We start from the raw sequence: 13,649 nt of genomic DNA, 5'->3' as shown, positions 1-13,649 counted from the left end.
AGAGGAGGCACTGGGGAGACCTAATAGCAGCCTGCCAGTACCTGAAGGGGGCTACAGGAAGGCTGCAGAGAGACTGTTTGCAAAGGCCTGCAGGGACAGGACGAGGGGCAAAGGCTTCAAACTAGAGCAGAGCAGGTTTAGATTGGATGTTAGGAACAAGTTCTTTCCTATGAGGGTGGTGGAGCACTGGAACAGGTTGCCCAGGGAGGTGGTTGAAGCTCCTGCCCTGGAGATATTCAAGGTGAAGCTGGACAAGGGACAAGGCCCTGGGCAGCCTGATCTAGTTGAGGATGTCCCTGTTGACTGTTGGGAGGTCAGACTGGATGAGCTTTGGAAGTCCCTTCCACCCTGGACCATTCTATGATTCCATGAATCGCCACTGTTCTTGAACACACAAAGGGCAATCTTTGTTTAAACATATGATCAGATTCTGCAGCTAACCAGATAATGCAGGATATGCCAAAATCCATTGCAGGTTCTGTTGCTCATTTATTAGAATAGAATAGAATAGAATTAACCAGGTTGGAAAAGACCTTTGAGATCATCAAATCCAACCTATCACCCAACACCATCTAATCAACTCAACCATAACACCAAGCACCCTATCCAGACTCTTCCTAAACACCTCCAGTGACAGCAACTCAATCACCTGCCTGGGCAGCACATTCCAATGGACAGTCTCTCTTTCTGTGAAGATCTTCTTCCTAACATCCAGCCTAAACCTCCCCTGGCAAAGCTTGAGACTGTGTCCTCTTGTTCTGGTGCTGGTTGCCTGGGAGAAGAGACCAACCCTCACCTGGCTACAACCTCCCTTCAGGTAGTTGTAGACAGCAATAAGGTCTCCCCTGAGCCTCCTCTTCTGCAGGCTAAGCAACCCCAGCTCCCTCAGCCTCTCCTCACAGAGCTGTGTTCCAGACCCCTCCCCAGATTTGTTGCCCTTCTCTGGACACCTTCTGGCAACTCAACATCTTTCCTAAACTGAGGAGCCCAGAACTGGACACAGGATGCCATTGGCCTTCTTGGCCACCTGGGCAAAATGCTGGCTCATGTTCAGCCTATCAACCAGCACCCCCAGGTCCCTTTCCACCTGACTGCTCTCAGCCACTCTGACCCCAGCCTGTAGCTCTGCATGGGGTTGTTGTGGCCAATGTGCAGAACCCGGCACTTGGATGTGTTAAATCTCCTGCCCTTGGACTCTGCCCATCTGCCCAGCCTGTCCAGGTCCCTCTGCAGAGCTCTCCTACCCTCCAGCAGATCAACTCCTGCCCCAAGCTTGGTGTCATCTGCAAACGTAATAATGGTGGACTCAATCCCCATGCCTAGATCATTAATAAAGATATTGAACAGGATGGGGCCCAGCACTGATCCCTGGAGCACACCACTGGTGCCTGGCTGCCAGCTGGATGTGGCACCATTCACCACCACTCTCTGGGCTCAGCCTCCAGCCAGTTCCTGACTGAGCACAGGGTGCTGCTGTCCAAGCCAGGGGCTGACAGCTTGGCCAGGAGTTTGCTGTGGGGGACAGTGTCAAAGGCCTTGCTGAAGTCCAGGCAGACTCCAACCATAGCCTGCCCCACGTCCACCAGGTGGTCACCTGGGCACAGAAGGAGATCAGGTTGGTCTGGCAGGACCTGCCCCTCCTAAATCCATGCTGGCTGGGCCTGATCCCTTGGCCATCCTGTAAGTGCTGTGTGATTGCACTCAAGATGACTGTTCCATCATCTGGCCTGGCACTGAGGTCAGGCTGACAGGCCTGTATTAAACACGTATAAACACATGATGAAGTGAAAATGGTGTTTCAAAACAAATGCCTGTTCTTGGCCCAAGTGAAATACATCACAGATGAATGACTGCAATCACTCTTAAAATAATTTCAGGAGCTCAGACTCTGTTAGAGGAAAACTGGTGAGTAACAGTTACTAACATCAAGCCCTCACCTGCAGGTGATGGTGTGCTGCATCCGCTCGTTGGTGGGTGGCTCTGGAGTCCACGCAGCGAAGGCAGTGACAGTCCACTGATGACCGGAGGGAAAAGCAGTGGGTACGGTGCTGCTGGGTAGTGAGTCATATGTCCATTCACGGCTGGCACTGGACATGTGCGGCTGCTGGTGGTCATCTTAACACCTCACAGTGGAGAACAGTTACCTTGCATCACTCCAGGCCAGCGAACAGATACCTCAGCTTGTGAATGGAGAGGGCTGCCGAGCCTGCGAGCACAGCCTGAGGTGGGCTGTGTGATAATGAAAAGGGAACTCAGGAGATCAGGTCCTTCCTAGACTTCATCTCTGCTTCCTACTGCTCTCTTTTCCAGGACATTATTGCTCTGCAGACTGTGGACAGAAAGTCTTCTTGCTCTGTGTATCAGGGCGCCCTTGCTTATGGATGTGCTTCTCTCCCTGGGAGGACAGCTGCTCTTTACAGATGCATCCCGACACAGCCTGTGTGAAGAAGCAAGCAGCATGTTGAGTATCATGTTTTTAATATATACAGAGAGAAAAGTCTCTTATCCCTTTACAACTTTGGTTAAGTGGTTACCTACTTATCAATAGTGTTCTACAAGACCATCTTGATAGTTACCTGAGGGGTGAGATTCCTACCCCACTCAAGTTAACAGCAGAATATCCATCAACTTCCTTTCCCTGCCTGATGTGCTACACCAAAAGCATCTTCTGGTCAGACCCAATCTTGTTCTGGAAACTGCCAGTTCTAAAACTGATGCACCAGTCTGAACTGAAATGCTGATACTGAGGGATTAATAAAAAATAGTTCAGAAAAAAAAAAATCAACTTCTGAAATATTTTCATGTGTATAAAAGCTTTCAGTTTTGGCACAGAAGCTACAGACATAGACTGGACATTGGGTAGAAAATCTTTACCGAGAGAGTGCTGAGGCATTGGAACTAGTTGCCCAGGGAGGTGGTGGAGTCACCGTCCCTGGAGATGTTCCAGAAGCTGTAGATGTGGCATTTGGTGGTCATGGTGGCTGAGTTATGGTTGGACTCGATGATCTTAAAGGTCTTTTCCCACCTTAGTGATTTTATGATTCTTTTATGAGTGAACAATGCTGAGAAGGCTCTCTGCTCACTTCGGTGTCATGGCTCTGGCAGTGCACTGGGGAACCCAGGTGTCTGGCCCAACTTTGTGTTGGGCTGTTAAAACACTAATTGTTTCATCAGTAACTGTTCTCACGAAAGACTGTTAGTTTACCTTCATATCACTCCAGTGACACCTCACTGATTGCCCTTTTTTTTGAGAGGGCACTTCTTGTGCTATTCTCAGCAGTGACAGGTGCTCCTGCTGCTGCTGAGCAGTGCAATGGATGGCCTTCTCAGACAGAACCTGTTTGTGCAGTGCTAGGAAGTGCTGGTGTCCTGAGAGCTCCTGCGAGGGCTGCAAGCACTCCATACTGTGAACACTGCTCTTGCAGTTCTTTGTGCAGTGCTCCTGACAAAAATAGATGAGTGCTGCCGCAGGCTCCTGAGCGTCACCCCACTGAGGAGTCACCCGTCACCTCCAGCATGTGCTGGTGAAGACAGCAAAAGCCACGGCCCAAACTCAGCCACCCAAAACCAAGGTAGTCCAGGGCTGTCTAAATGCTTTGTTACCCCAGAAAACATGTACGCCCTTGTGTCTGCTGTAGTTGGAAATGAGTAACAACATCAAAGCATTACAGAACCACAGAAACATTCAGGTTGGAAATGACCCTCAGGATCACCAAGGCCAACCCAAAACCCTACTCTGCAAGGGTCATCCCTAAACCATATCCCCAAGCACCACATCCAAACCACCTTCAAACACATCCAGGCTTGGTGACTCCACCACCTCCCTGGGCAGCACATTCCAATCCCTGACCACTCTTGCTGGGAAAAAATGTTTCCTACTGTCCAGTCTCAACCTACCCAGACACAGCTTAAGGCCATTCCGTCTTGTTCTATTACTAATGACCTGTGAGAAGAGATCAGCAGCCTCTCCACAACCTTCTTTCAGGCAGTTGTGGAGAGCCACGAGGTCTCCCCTCAGAACAGAATAGAATAAACCAGGTTGGAAGAGACCTACAAGATCATCATGTGCAACCTATCATCCAACACCACCTAATCAACTAAACCATGGAACCAAGCATCCTGTCAAGCCTCGCCCTGAACACCCCCAGCGACGGCGACCCCACCACCTCCCCAGGCAGCCCATTCCAGTGGGCAATCACTCTCTCTGTGTAAAACTTCCTCCTAACCTCCAGCCTAAACCTCCCCTGATGCAGCCTGAGACTGTGTCCTCTTGTTCTGGTGCTGGTTGCCTGGGAGAAGAGACCAACCTCTGCCTCACTACAACCTCCCTTCTGGTAGTCGTAGAGAGCAATAAGGTCACCCCTGAGTCTCCTCCTCTCCAGGCTAAGCAACCCCAGCTCCCTCAGCCTCTCCTCACAGGGCTGTGTTCCAAACCCCTCACCAACCTTGTTGCCCTTCTCTGGACTCGTTCCAGCAAGTCAACCTCCTTCCTAAACTGAGGGGCCCAGAACTGGACACAGTACTCGAGGTGCGGCCTAACCAGTGCAGTGTACAGGGGCAGAATGACCTCCCTGCTCCTGCTGGCCACACTGTTCCTGATGCAGGCCAGGATGCCCTTGGCCCTCCTGGCTACCTGGGCACAATGCAGGCTCATGTTCATTCTACCGTCGACCAGCACCCCCAGGTCCCTCTCTGCCTGACTGCTCTCCAGCCACTCTGACCCCAGCCTGTAGCTCTGCATGGGGTTGTTGTGGCCAATGTGCAGAACCCGGCACTTGGATGTGTTCAATCTCCTGCCCTTGGACTCTGCCCATCTGCCCAGCCTGTCCAGGTCCCTCTGCAGAGCCTCTCTACCCTCCAGCAGATCAACTCCTGCCCCCAGCTTGGTATCATCAGCAAATTTACTGATGATGGACTCAATGTCCTCATCCAGATCATCAATAAAGATGTTAAAGAGCATGGGGCCCAGCACTGATCCCTGGGGCACACCACTGGTGACTGGCTGCCAGCTGGCTGTGGCACCATTCACCACCACTCTCTGGGCTCAGCCTCCAGCCAGTTCCTGACCGAGCACAGGGTGCTGCTGTCCAAGCCATGGGCTGACAGCTTGGGCAGGAGTTTGCTGTGGGGGACCTCTTCCTCACACTAAACAGCCCCACATCCACTGCTATACAGCATTTTTATTTGTAATTATTTGAAATTATATCTTGAAACCAAAGGCAAGAAGATTTTTTGGTGGGATAATGAAGGCAGTGGTGAAATGGTGTCTCAAGGTCACAAAGCAATGTCTATGCCAGAGGAGGGAGCCTTCATGAACCCAGAATTGACCATCATTGCTGCTACTCAGTCTAATTATTGCAGGTAAGAATTCAAATGAGCAAGGGAAAGGAGAAAAAATAAACCCCCACCCCTGAATGCAGATGTTTGCCTGTCAGACAACAGTGGAGTGTGCCTGCTCTGGGTGGAATACCAGCAAAGGTTACCAGCTGTGCATGTTTTCAGACAGCAATTTTTGCTGAGTGCAGCCTGCACAGGGATAATGGAAGTGTAGTGTTTGATAACTCTGTAAATTATGCACAAAATACCTTTAGCACTAGGGGACACAGACGTGTGCAGAGACGAGACTGCAACACAGGGTACAGTGAGCTAACACACAGCTGTTGGGAAGGCTTAGCATCTCCAGCACCACGTGCCTGGAGACCAGTGAAACCAGGGAGATCATCTGAGAAAGCCTTAATGGCCCAAATATATTGACTCATCCACACCACAAAATGAGATGAACCATCACAGATGAGCATTTTACCTAGCAAAGGCTTTATAAAGCTTAGGACACAGTGCAAGCCCAGTATCAAAGGAACATGCAAAGAACTAATGTTCTCTAAAACAATTCCACAAGAGCTGGCAAAACACCATCCTTCAAAATGTAAAAAAAGAGAACAAGGAGGGAAGAGATGTTGACAAAAATAGCTCCAAAGATCTCTGCATGAATCCCAGAGCGAGGTCACCTGTTTTCAAATGAAAACTATCTAATATCTTCAATTACATTTCTATTAGCCAGAAAAATGCAGAGCTCAGCACAAACCATAAAAATCCCCAGAACCACATCACGTTAATTTGTATATTTAAGTGACAAGTACTCAGACAAGAAGCAACTCCTCCTGGACAGAGGGGGAAAAAGGGCTCTCAGAGAAACTCTTTGGTCACTTCCTCACCACTGTACTGTGATGGACCTGCTGATGACAAAACGCAGTGACATCATAGCTCCTCAGTGTGAAGATCCACAGGAAATAACAGTTCTAAAATTATCTTAGTCCTGTAGTCCTACATGCTTAGAATTTTATGTGAGGTGTAATTGTATATGGAAACTACTGCCAGAAAGCAAGCAGGCTTCTTATGCTTACTGAAAACACACCCTCCTTTCACCCCTCATGGCAGGAAATTTCCTGCAGATAGCTGTCTTGAAGATATGCCTTCGCAACTTATCCCTCTGCAAAGGTCTTCAGACCTCTCCTCTCTTCTCTCCAAATAAAGGCAGAGAAGGAACACGGTGTGAAACGTATGATACTTTAAACAATATATCATTTGAGTCCAAGTAGTATCCCCCAGGAAAAGCAGGGTGCTATAAATGTTCACATGGCTGAACATCTACACAAGAGGCATGGGGAAAACCATAGGCAGAGATCTATGCTCCAGCAGCTCCAGCTTCTTGTAAAGAAGCAAATATCACTTGTGTTCTTTGGTTACTGGGGGACTTCAAGCCACCAACTTTGCTAACAGAGACCACAGACCCAGTACCTGCTTCACTTCACAGCAGAAGACAAAGCAGAAACTGCTGCAGCTTAGGACAGGACAGGACAGGACAGGATAGGATAGGATAGGATAGGATAGGATAGGACAGGATAGGATAGAAAAGACCTTCAAGATCATAAAGTCCAACCTATCACCCAACACCATCTAATCAACTCAACCATAGAATATACATAGAATAAACCAGGTTGGAAGAGACCTTCAAGATCACCGCGTCCAACCCATCAACCAATCCAACACCACCCAAACAACTAACCCACGGCACCAAGCACCCCATCAAGTCTCCTCCTGAACACCCCCAGCGACGGCGACCCCACCACCTCCTCAGGCAGCCCATTCCAGTGGGCAATCACTCTCTCTGTGTAAAACTTCCTCCTAACCTCCAGCCTAAACCTCCCCTGATGCAGCCTGAGACTGTGTCCTCTTGTTCTGGTACTGGTTGCCTGGGAGAAGAGACCAACCTCTGCCTCACTACAACCTCCCTTCTGGTAGTCGTAGAGAGCAATAAGGTCACCCCTGAGTCTCCTCTTCTCCAGGCTAAGCAACCCCAGCTCCTTCAGCCTCTCCTCACAGGGCTGTGCTCCAAGCCCCTCACCAACCTTGTTGCCCTTCTCTGGACTCGTTCCAGCAAGTCAACCTCCTTCCTAAACTGAGGGGCCCAGAACTGGACACAGTACTCGAGGTGCAGCCTAACCAGTGCAGTGTACAGGGGCACAATGACCTCCCTGCTCCTGCTGGCCACACTGTTCCTGATGCAGGCCAGGATGCCATTGGACCTCTTAGCTGCCTGGGCACACTGCAGGCTCATGTTCAGTCTACCATCAACCAGCACCCCCAGGTCCCTCTCAGCCTGACTGCTCTCCAGCCACTCCGACCCCAGCCTGTAGCACTGCATGGGGTTGCTGTGGCCAATGTGCAGAACCCGGCACTTGGATGTGTTCAATCTCCTGCCCTTGGCCTCTGCCCATCTGCCCAGCCTGTCGAGGTCCCTCTGCAGAGCCTCTCTACCCTCCAGCAGATCAACTCCTGCCCCCAGCTTGGTGTCGTCAGCAAATTTACTGATGATGGACTCAATGTCCTCATCCAGATCATCAATAAAGATGTTAAAGAGCTCAGGGCCCAGCACTGATCCCTGGGGCACACCACTGGTGCCTGGCTGCCAGCTGGCTGTGGCACCATTCACCACCACTCTCTGGGCTCAGCCTCCAGCCAGTTCCTAACCCATCGCAGTGTGCTCCCATCCAAGCCAGGGGCTGACAGCTTGGCCAGGAGTTTGCTGTGGGGGACAGTGTCAAAGGCCTTGCTGAGGTCCAGGTAGACTACATCCACAGCCTGCCCCACATCCACCAGGGGGGTCACCTGATCATAGAAGTAGATCAGGTTGGTCAGGCAGGACCTGCGCTTCCTAAACCCATGCTGGCTGGGCCTGATCCCTTGGCCATCCTCCAAGTTCTGTGTGATTGCACTCAAGATGACCTGTTCCATAATCTTTCCTGGCACTGAGGTCAGGCTGACAGGCCTGGAATTCCCTGGCTCACCCAACCGGCCCTGCTTGTGGATGGGTACCACGTTGGCCAGCTTCCAGTCATCTGGGACCTCTCCAGTGAGCCAGGACTGGAGGAAAATGATGGAGAGCGGCTTGGCCAGCACATCTGCCAGCTCTCTCAGCACCCTGGGATGGATCCCATCTGGTCCCATGGACTTGTGGGGATCCAAGTGGCTAAGCAGATCACCAACTACCCCATTCTGGAACAGAGGAAGACTATGCTGCTCCCAGGGCAGGGCAGAGGGGGAGGAGAACCTCCCTGGATCTGCTGGACACACTGCTCTGAATGCAGCCCAGGATCCCATTGGCCTTCTTGGCCCCCAGGGCACATTGCTGTCCCATGCAGAACTTGTTGTCCACCAGCACTCCCAGGTCCTTCTCCACAGGGCTGCTCTCCTGCAGATCCCCTCCCAGCCTGTACTGCTGCAGTTTATTCTTCCTTCCCAGGTGCAGGACTCTGCACTTATCCCTGCTGAGCCTCATGAGGTTCCTCTCTGTCCAAGTCTCTCTGAATGGCTGCACAGCCTTCAGGTGTCTCAGCCAAGCCTCCCAGTTTGGTATCGTCAGCCAGCTTGCTGAGCAGACTCTGCCTGTCCCCTCATCCACGTCACTGCAGATGATGTTGAACAGGACCAGACACAGCACCTAATCCCAAAATTCATCCTTCTGAATTCTGCACTTGTGTAAGATTTTATTTGAACTCACAAGGTCACTTTGCTGGTACAGGTGACTGACACACATCAACAGCTACAGATAGGCAAGAAGCCAAGCCGGCTCATCAATAGCCCTGAGATAGTCCAAAGGCTATTTTCTATCCCCCCCTTCTGCTAACCTTGCCTCAACTTCCTCTCTCACTGTCCACAGCAGGGAATTACGTCGTCAGCACTGTAAGGAGAGCAGCATTTTCCCCTTTTTCTTTCTTTCCTTACTTCTGAAAAAGTCAGTGGGGAGTTCTGCCTTACCTGCGGTGACGTTTGAAATTCAGTAGTCACTTTAAGACTAAGACTTCAAGCTAAATCCACATTTCTACACCCTTCAACGAGAGAACTACAGTTGTGCTTGCTTCACCACTGAGGAATGACACCCTGAGCAGAGGAGAGGCATGCTGACATGAGGACACACTCTGCCCACAGCTGGGCACTGGGGCATTTGTTGCTCCATGCCTGCCTGTCTCCAATGTAGTTGTCCCCAATGTTTCCAGAGTCACGGAGGAAGTCTCTTCTAAGTTAACTTCCCATGTTCTTGCCAATGCCCAAACTTCCCCCTCTCTTAAGTCTTAGGCTAACTCCTAAAATAGGAACTTCAGGACTTTGAAGGTAGCCTGGCAGTAAGGTGGGAGAGGCAAGTTGCTCCTCTCAGCACCAAAAGCAATTACAGAGACATTTTGCAAGTAAAAATTTCCACAACATATTACATCTTTTTCCCAAAGGACTGAGCTGACAGAGTCTTTATTTATTAGGTGGCTGAGACATATTCTAATGCTGTTTTCCAAACAAGTTAAGGTGCAGTACTGTGGAGAACCCTTACTGTATTTAACCTGGAGTTTGTATTGAAGTCCCTGATTATGCATATGCTTTCTATTATGCTAGCTGATAGCATTGCATGGAGCGGTACTGAATAATGCAGCACATTCGGCACGACTCCAGTGTAAATCAGTCAGACACAGTAACATGATAACCACACTGCCTTTAAGCTCTTTAAAATACACGCAAACTTGATTTCATTGAGGGGCGTTACTCCATTTTCCACTGACCCTCGCTGACTGCGAGGTGTTGTGCTTTTGTTTTCTTGGCTATCCAACAAGATTTAATTAAACAATAAACTACTTACTGTGGCGGGGGGAGGGGGGGGGAAGAAAAAGGAAAAAAAAAGGTGCCTTTGGAGTGTTATGTTTCCTTTATTAGCATAGTGATGTGAAACTAAACAGAAAAAGCAATTTAATAACAAACATTCCTTTGAGAAGGGCTCTGGGAGCAAAAGGACATCCACTTATTGTTCAGCCCATCCCATTGGTCCATATACGGCAATAAAGGTACAATAGAAGGAAACAGGAAACAGACTGGCACATCTGCATTATCTTATTAGAGGCTAATGGATATCTGAGAGGAACATGCATCTGATGCTGAATAGTCTGTACCAATCTCTGAAGCAATTACTCTTAATTAGTGGATTCTGTTTATAGATGGAACTTAGTGTACCCTTCTGTATCAAAGAGACGCAGGCATCTGGAGCGAGATAGGGTTTTCTTAAAGAGAAAGCGCTGCAGCACAATGCAAGGCTTTGTGGCTGGGGGGGGGATGACAAAAAAATAAGCTTTCCAAAGCATAACATATTCTACTGTACTATTCATCAAACAAGCATGCTGGTTAAAAAAAAAGTAGTGAAAACAAAAAGACCATATTGTTAATCTCAAACTCTGAAAGTAAACACAGAAAGCTAATAGTGGCATATGAATTATATGACAAAAACCCCACTTTGATGATAAGCAAATAAACAACTCAGCCTAAAATTTTCAACTGCTGGCCAAAAAGCTTAAAATAGTGGCTTAAGTCAGAAGAACAACATCTGCATTTTGTATCTGCCAAGCCTGCAGCCAAAAAAAGTAAACCACTCTATATGACCAGATGCACGAAGGAAAAAGAAAATACATGAAACAACTTCAAAGTCAGTTTATGGAGAAGCAGAGCTGCAGCTCTTACATCCCACAACGACTGTTGTCATGTACTCACAACTATAGGTGCAGGACTTAGGGGAGGAAGGAAGATGCTCTTACAGTGACACCCTCCCACATCTTGGTCTGCAAGATAGCTGTCTACTGGCAACCGTGAGTTGGCTTTTGTCATAGAGCTGACGTTTGCAAAATGGATTTCTGTTTTATTTCTGGCTTGTTTGTGGTGCCCTTTTTTCCCCTGATATTGTCAAGAGTTAGTTAATACAATTAATGAACTGTTGCTTATTTAGGAAGTATAAAAAGGGGAAGGAAAAAGCTTCTTGTTCCTTAAGCAGCTATGCTTCATATTGCCTGCACTGCAAACACAAAAAGATATAGGCCTGAAAAAAAGGAAATTTAAATCTGAAAAGGAAAAAAGAAAAAAAAGTGAGACACAATGACATCCATTTATTTACATACCACACAACAGCACCCTGCTGTGCCAGCTATTGATTTTAGTGGAACTGAGAGCCCATGTTGGAGAGCAGCAGCTGTGAGTGCATAGCCTGAATCCTCATATGGGAACAATACTCTATAAGCAGAATAACCTATTTCAGCCAACGTACAACATTAGACACACACACGGCTTCCATTTCAAAATCTGCAAGGCTGTGGTTGTCTGCTCTACAGAGGTTCAAAGGAGTTATTAATTTATTTGTGTTAGCACAATGCTAGCATGAAGAAGTGATGCAAAGGACTGAAAATCTACACTTCCCATGGCTGTTACTCTGCAGAGATGTTAGCTCTGCTCTATACTAATCACATTTAACATCCTCCCACTACACCGGGCAATTCCTCATTTTCTCCTCTTGTCTGCTGGTTTGAAGGGCTGGTTATAACTGAGGGGTGGGGTGGGAATTGGTTGGCTGGTTGGGGTAGGGAGAGAATTGGGGAGGATGGTGGTGCAGTTGTTTTGGGGTTTTTTGGTTCATTTTTTTACAACTATCTGCATTCCATCCTTCTTTCATTACTCAGCAGTTACCAAAACTGTACTAAGCAGTAAAGACAAATGGTTAGGTCAGGTGACAGGGTTAACAATGTACTGTGTGTAGTGCCCTGAGAGCCCGATATAGCAGAACTGACTCATGTTTATGTGCAGGATGAGAAGTTTATTTCCTATGCAGTAGTTTTCATTCACCTCTGTAAGGGAATCTTGCAGTTTTCTGCAGAGAACTCAAAGGGCTTTGAATACACTTTGCCTGGGTGAATAGGGTAGTCTGCTTTGCAGATAAGTGCATTCCTTAATATTCTGACACACTCAAAAATCCCAATGGACTGTCAAAAAAACTTCATTTATGGAAACCAGAAAGGCAAGTAATTAAGCTTGGGGCTCTCTGACTTTAAGGAACTTTTATGCTGATTCAACCTTCTTGACCTTAAAAGCTACTTCATAATGCTTAAAATTGCTCTTTCAGTGGAATCAAAACATCTGTTCTTGCATTGTCATCTTTGCTGGTCCTTATTAATGTTCCTAAGGATGTAAAACAGTAACTCCACATTGAAAATATCCTAAGCAAGAGACTATGGTATGGGCTACAGAGGTTTAGGAGATAGACATTTACCAGAGTAAATCTCTGGGGTTTTTTCCAGACCAAATCCATTTCCCAGTTTTCACTCCTTCCCAAAATTCAAAGGGAAAAATACATCACTTCTCTTAAACACAATTCAGACAACCAACAATTCACACAGCACAAGGCAGTCAGCAAGAACAGCTCTTACAAAGCAGGCTGGTCACGGAGGTCATACATAACCAAAAACTCCGATGTGGAACTTGGACCCACCAAGGTGCTATGCTGACTACTTCAGTATTACTCTCCAACTACACCTTCTCAGCAAGTTGCCTTTGTTCTTCCACCATTTCTCCCCACAGTTTAGAAAAAAACCAGACTGGACTTTGTGACTCAGATTGTACTTCACAGTGTGCCCAACCAGACTGTTTTGATACTGCTATGTGAGATGGCAACCGATGAAGAGGAAAAATTTTCATTGATGCGATTAAGGAACCTGTCCCTTGGGCTCACCTCTCATTATCCAGTCAAGCAGAGAAAAAGAACCACAAAGAAAGGTGAGCTGCACCCAGCTCCACCACACTTCTAAGATTCACAGAGGCCAACACGTAGCACCTTAAACTGACAGTGTACTCCACTATCTGTAAGGAAAAGGGGCATCACTGATCTCTGTTTAAGTTCAGAATGGGACATGCTTCCTGTTCAGCAAAAAAAAAGTAATAAAAGTCTTCCATTGAAGGCCTCCCCCTTCAGAGGCAATTAATTGGTCTTTAACTCTGGCTACAAGGCATCTCAAGATAGCATCATGAGTCCAAGCAAGTTTTTCCTCAGAAGACAGGCCAGGGGCGGGGAGACTGAGTAAGCAAGGGAAAACACATCCTGCCATCTGTGTTCACCAAGGTCATCCAATGTGACATGCAGATGCTCACAAGTATGCCAATCTCTTCCCAAGTGGCATTACAGCTAGGAGGATGTGGGAGATACAGCTGAAGACTCCCAAGCATGCTCTCAAGAGTGCTCACGGTTAACTTTCTGGCAATTGGAGATGTCATGGTGACCAATCAATGCAAATACATCA

General features: G+C 47.9%; 1 protein-coding gene across 1 annotated transcript in view; it reads right to left on the bottom strand.

Moving 5' to 3' along the window:
- The window catches only part of RARB (retinoic acid receptor beta), a 198,533-nt gene extending 196,183 nt beyond the window's left edge, over window positions 1-2,350 (bottom strand). Inside the window, exon 1 of the mRNA XM_009905439.2 lies at window positions 1,938-2,350. Coding sequence (XP_009903741.1) covers window positions 1,938-2,115 — 178 coding nt within the window. The 5' untranslated portion in view covers window positions 2,116-2,350. The remainder of the gene's footprint in view (window positions 1-1,937) is intronic.
- Window positions 2,351-13,649: the final 11,299 nt, after the last annotated feature.

Source organism: Dryobates pubescens, chromosome 4 (genome assembly GCF_014839835.1).
Source record: "Dryobates pubescens isolate bDryPub1 chromosome 4, bDryPub1.pri, whole genome shotgun sequence".
Taxonomy (NCBI): Eukaryota; Metazoa; Chordata; class Aves; order Piciformes; family Picidae; genus Dryobates; species Dryobates pubescens.
Note: the sequence above shows the minus strand (reverse complement) of the source record. Positions and strands in the feature narration are given on the sequence as shown.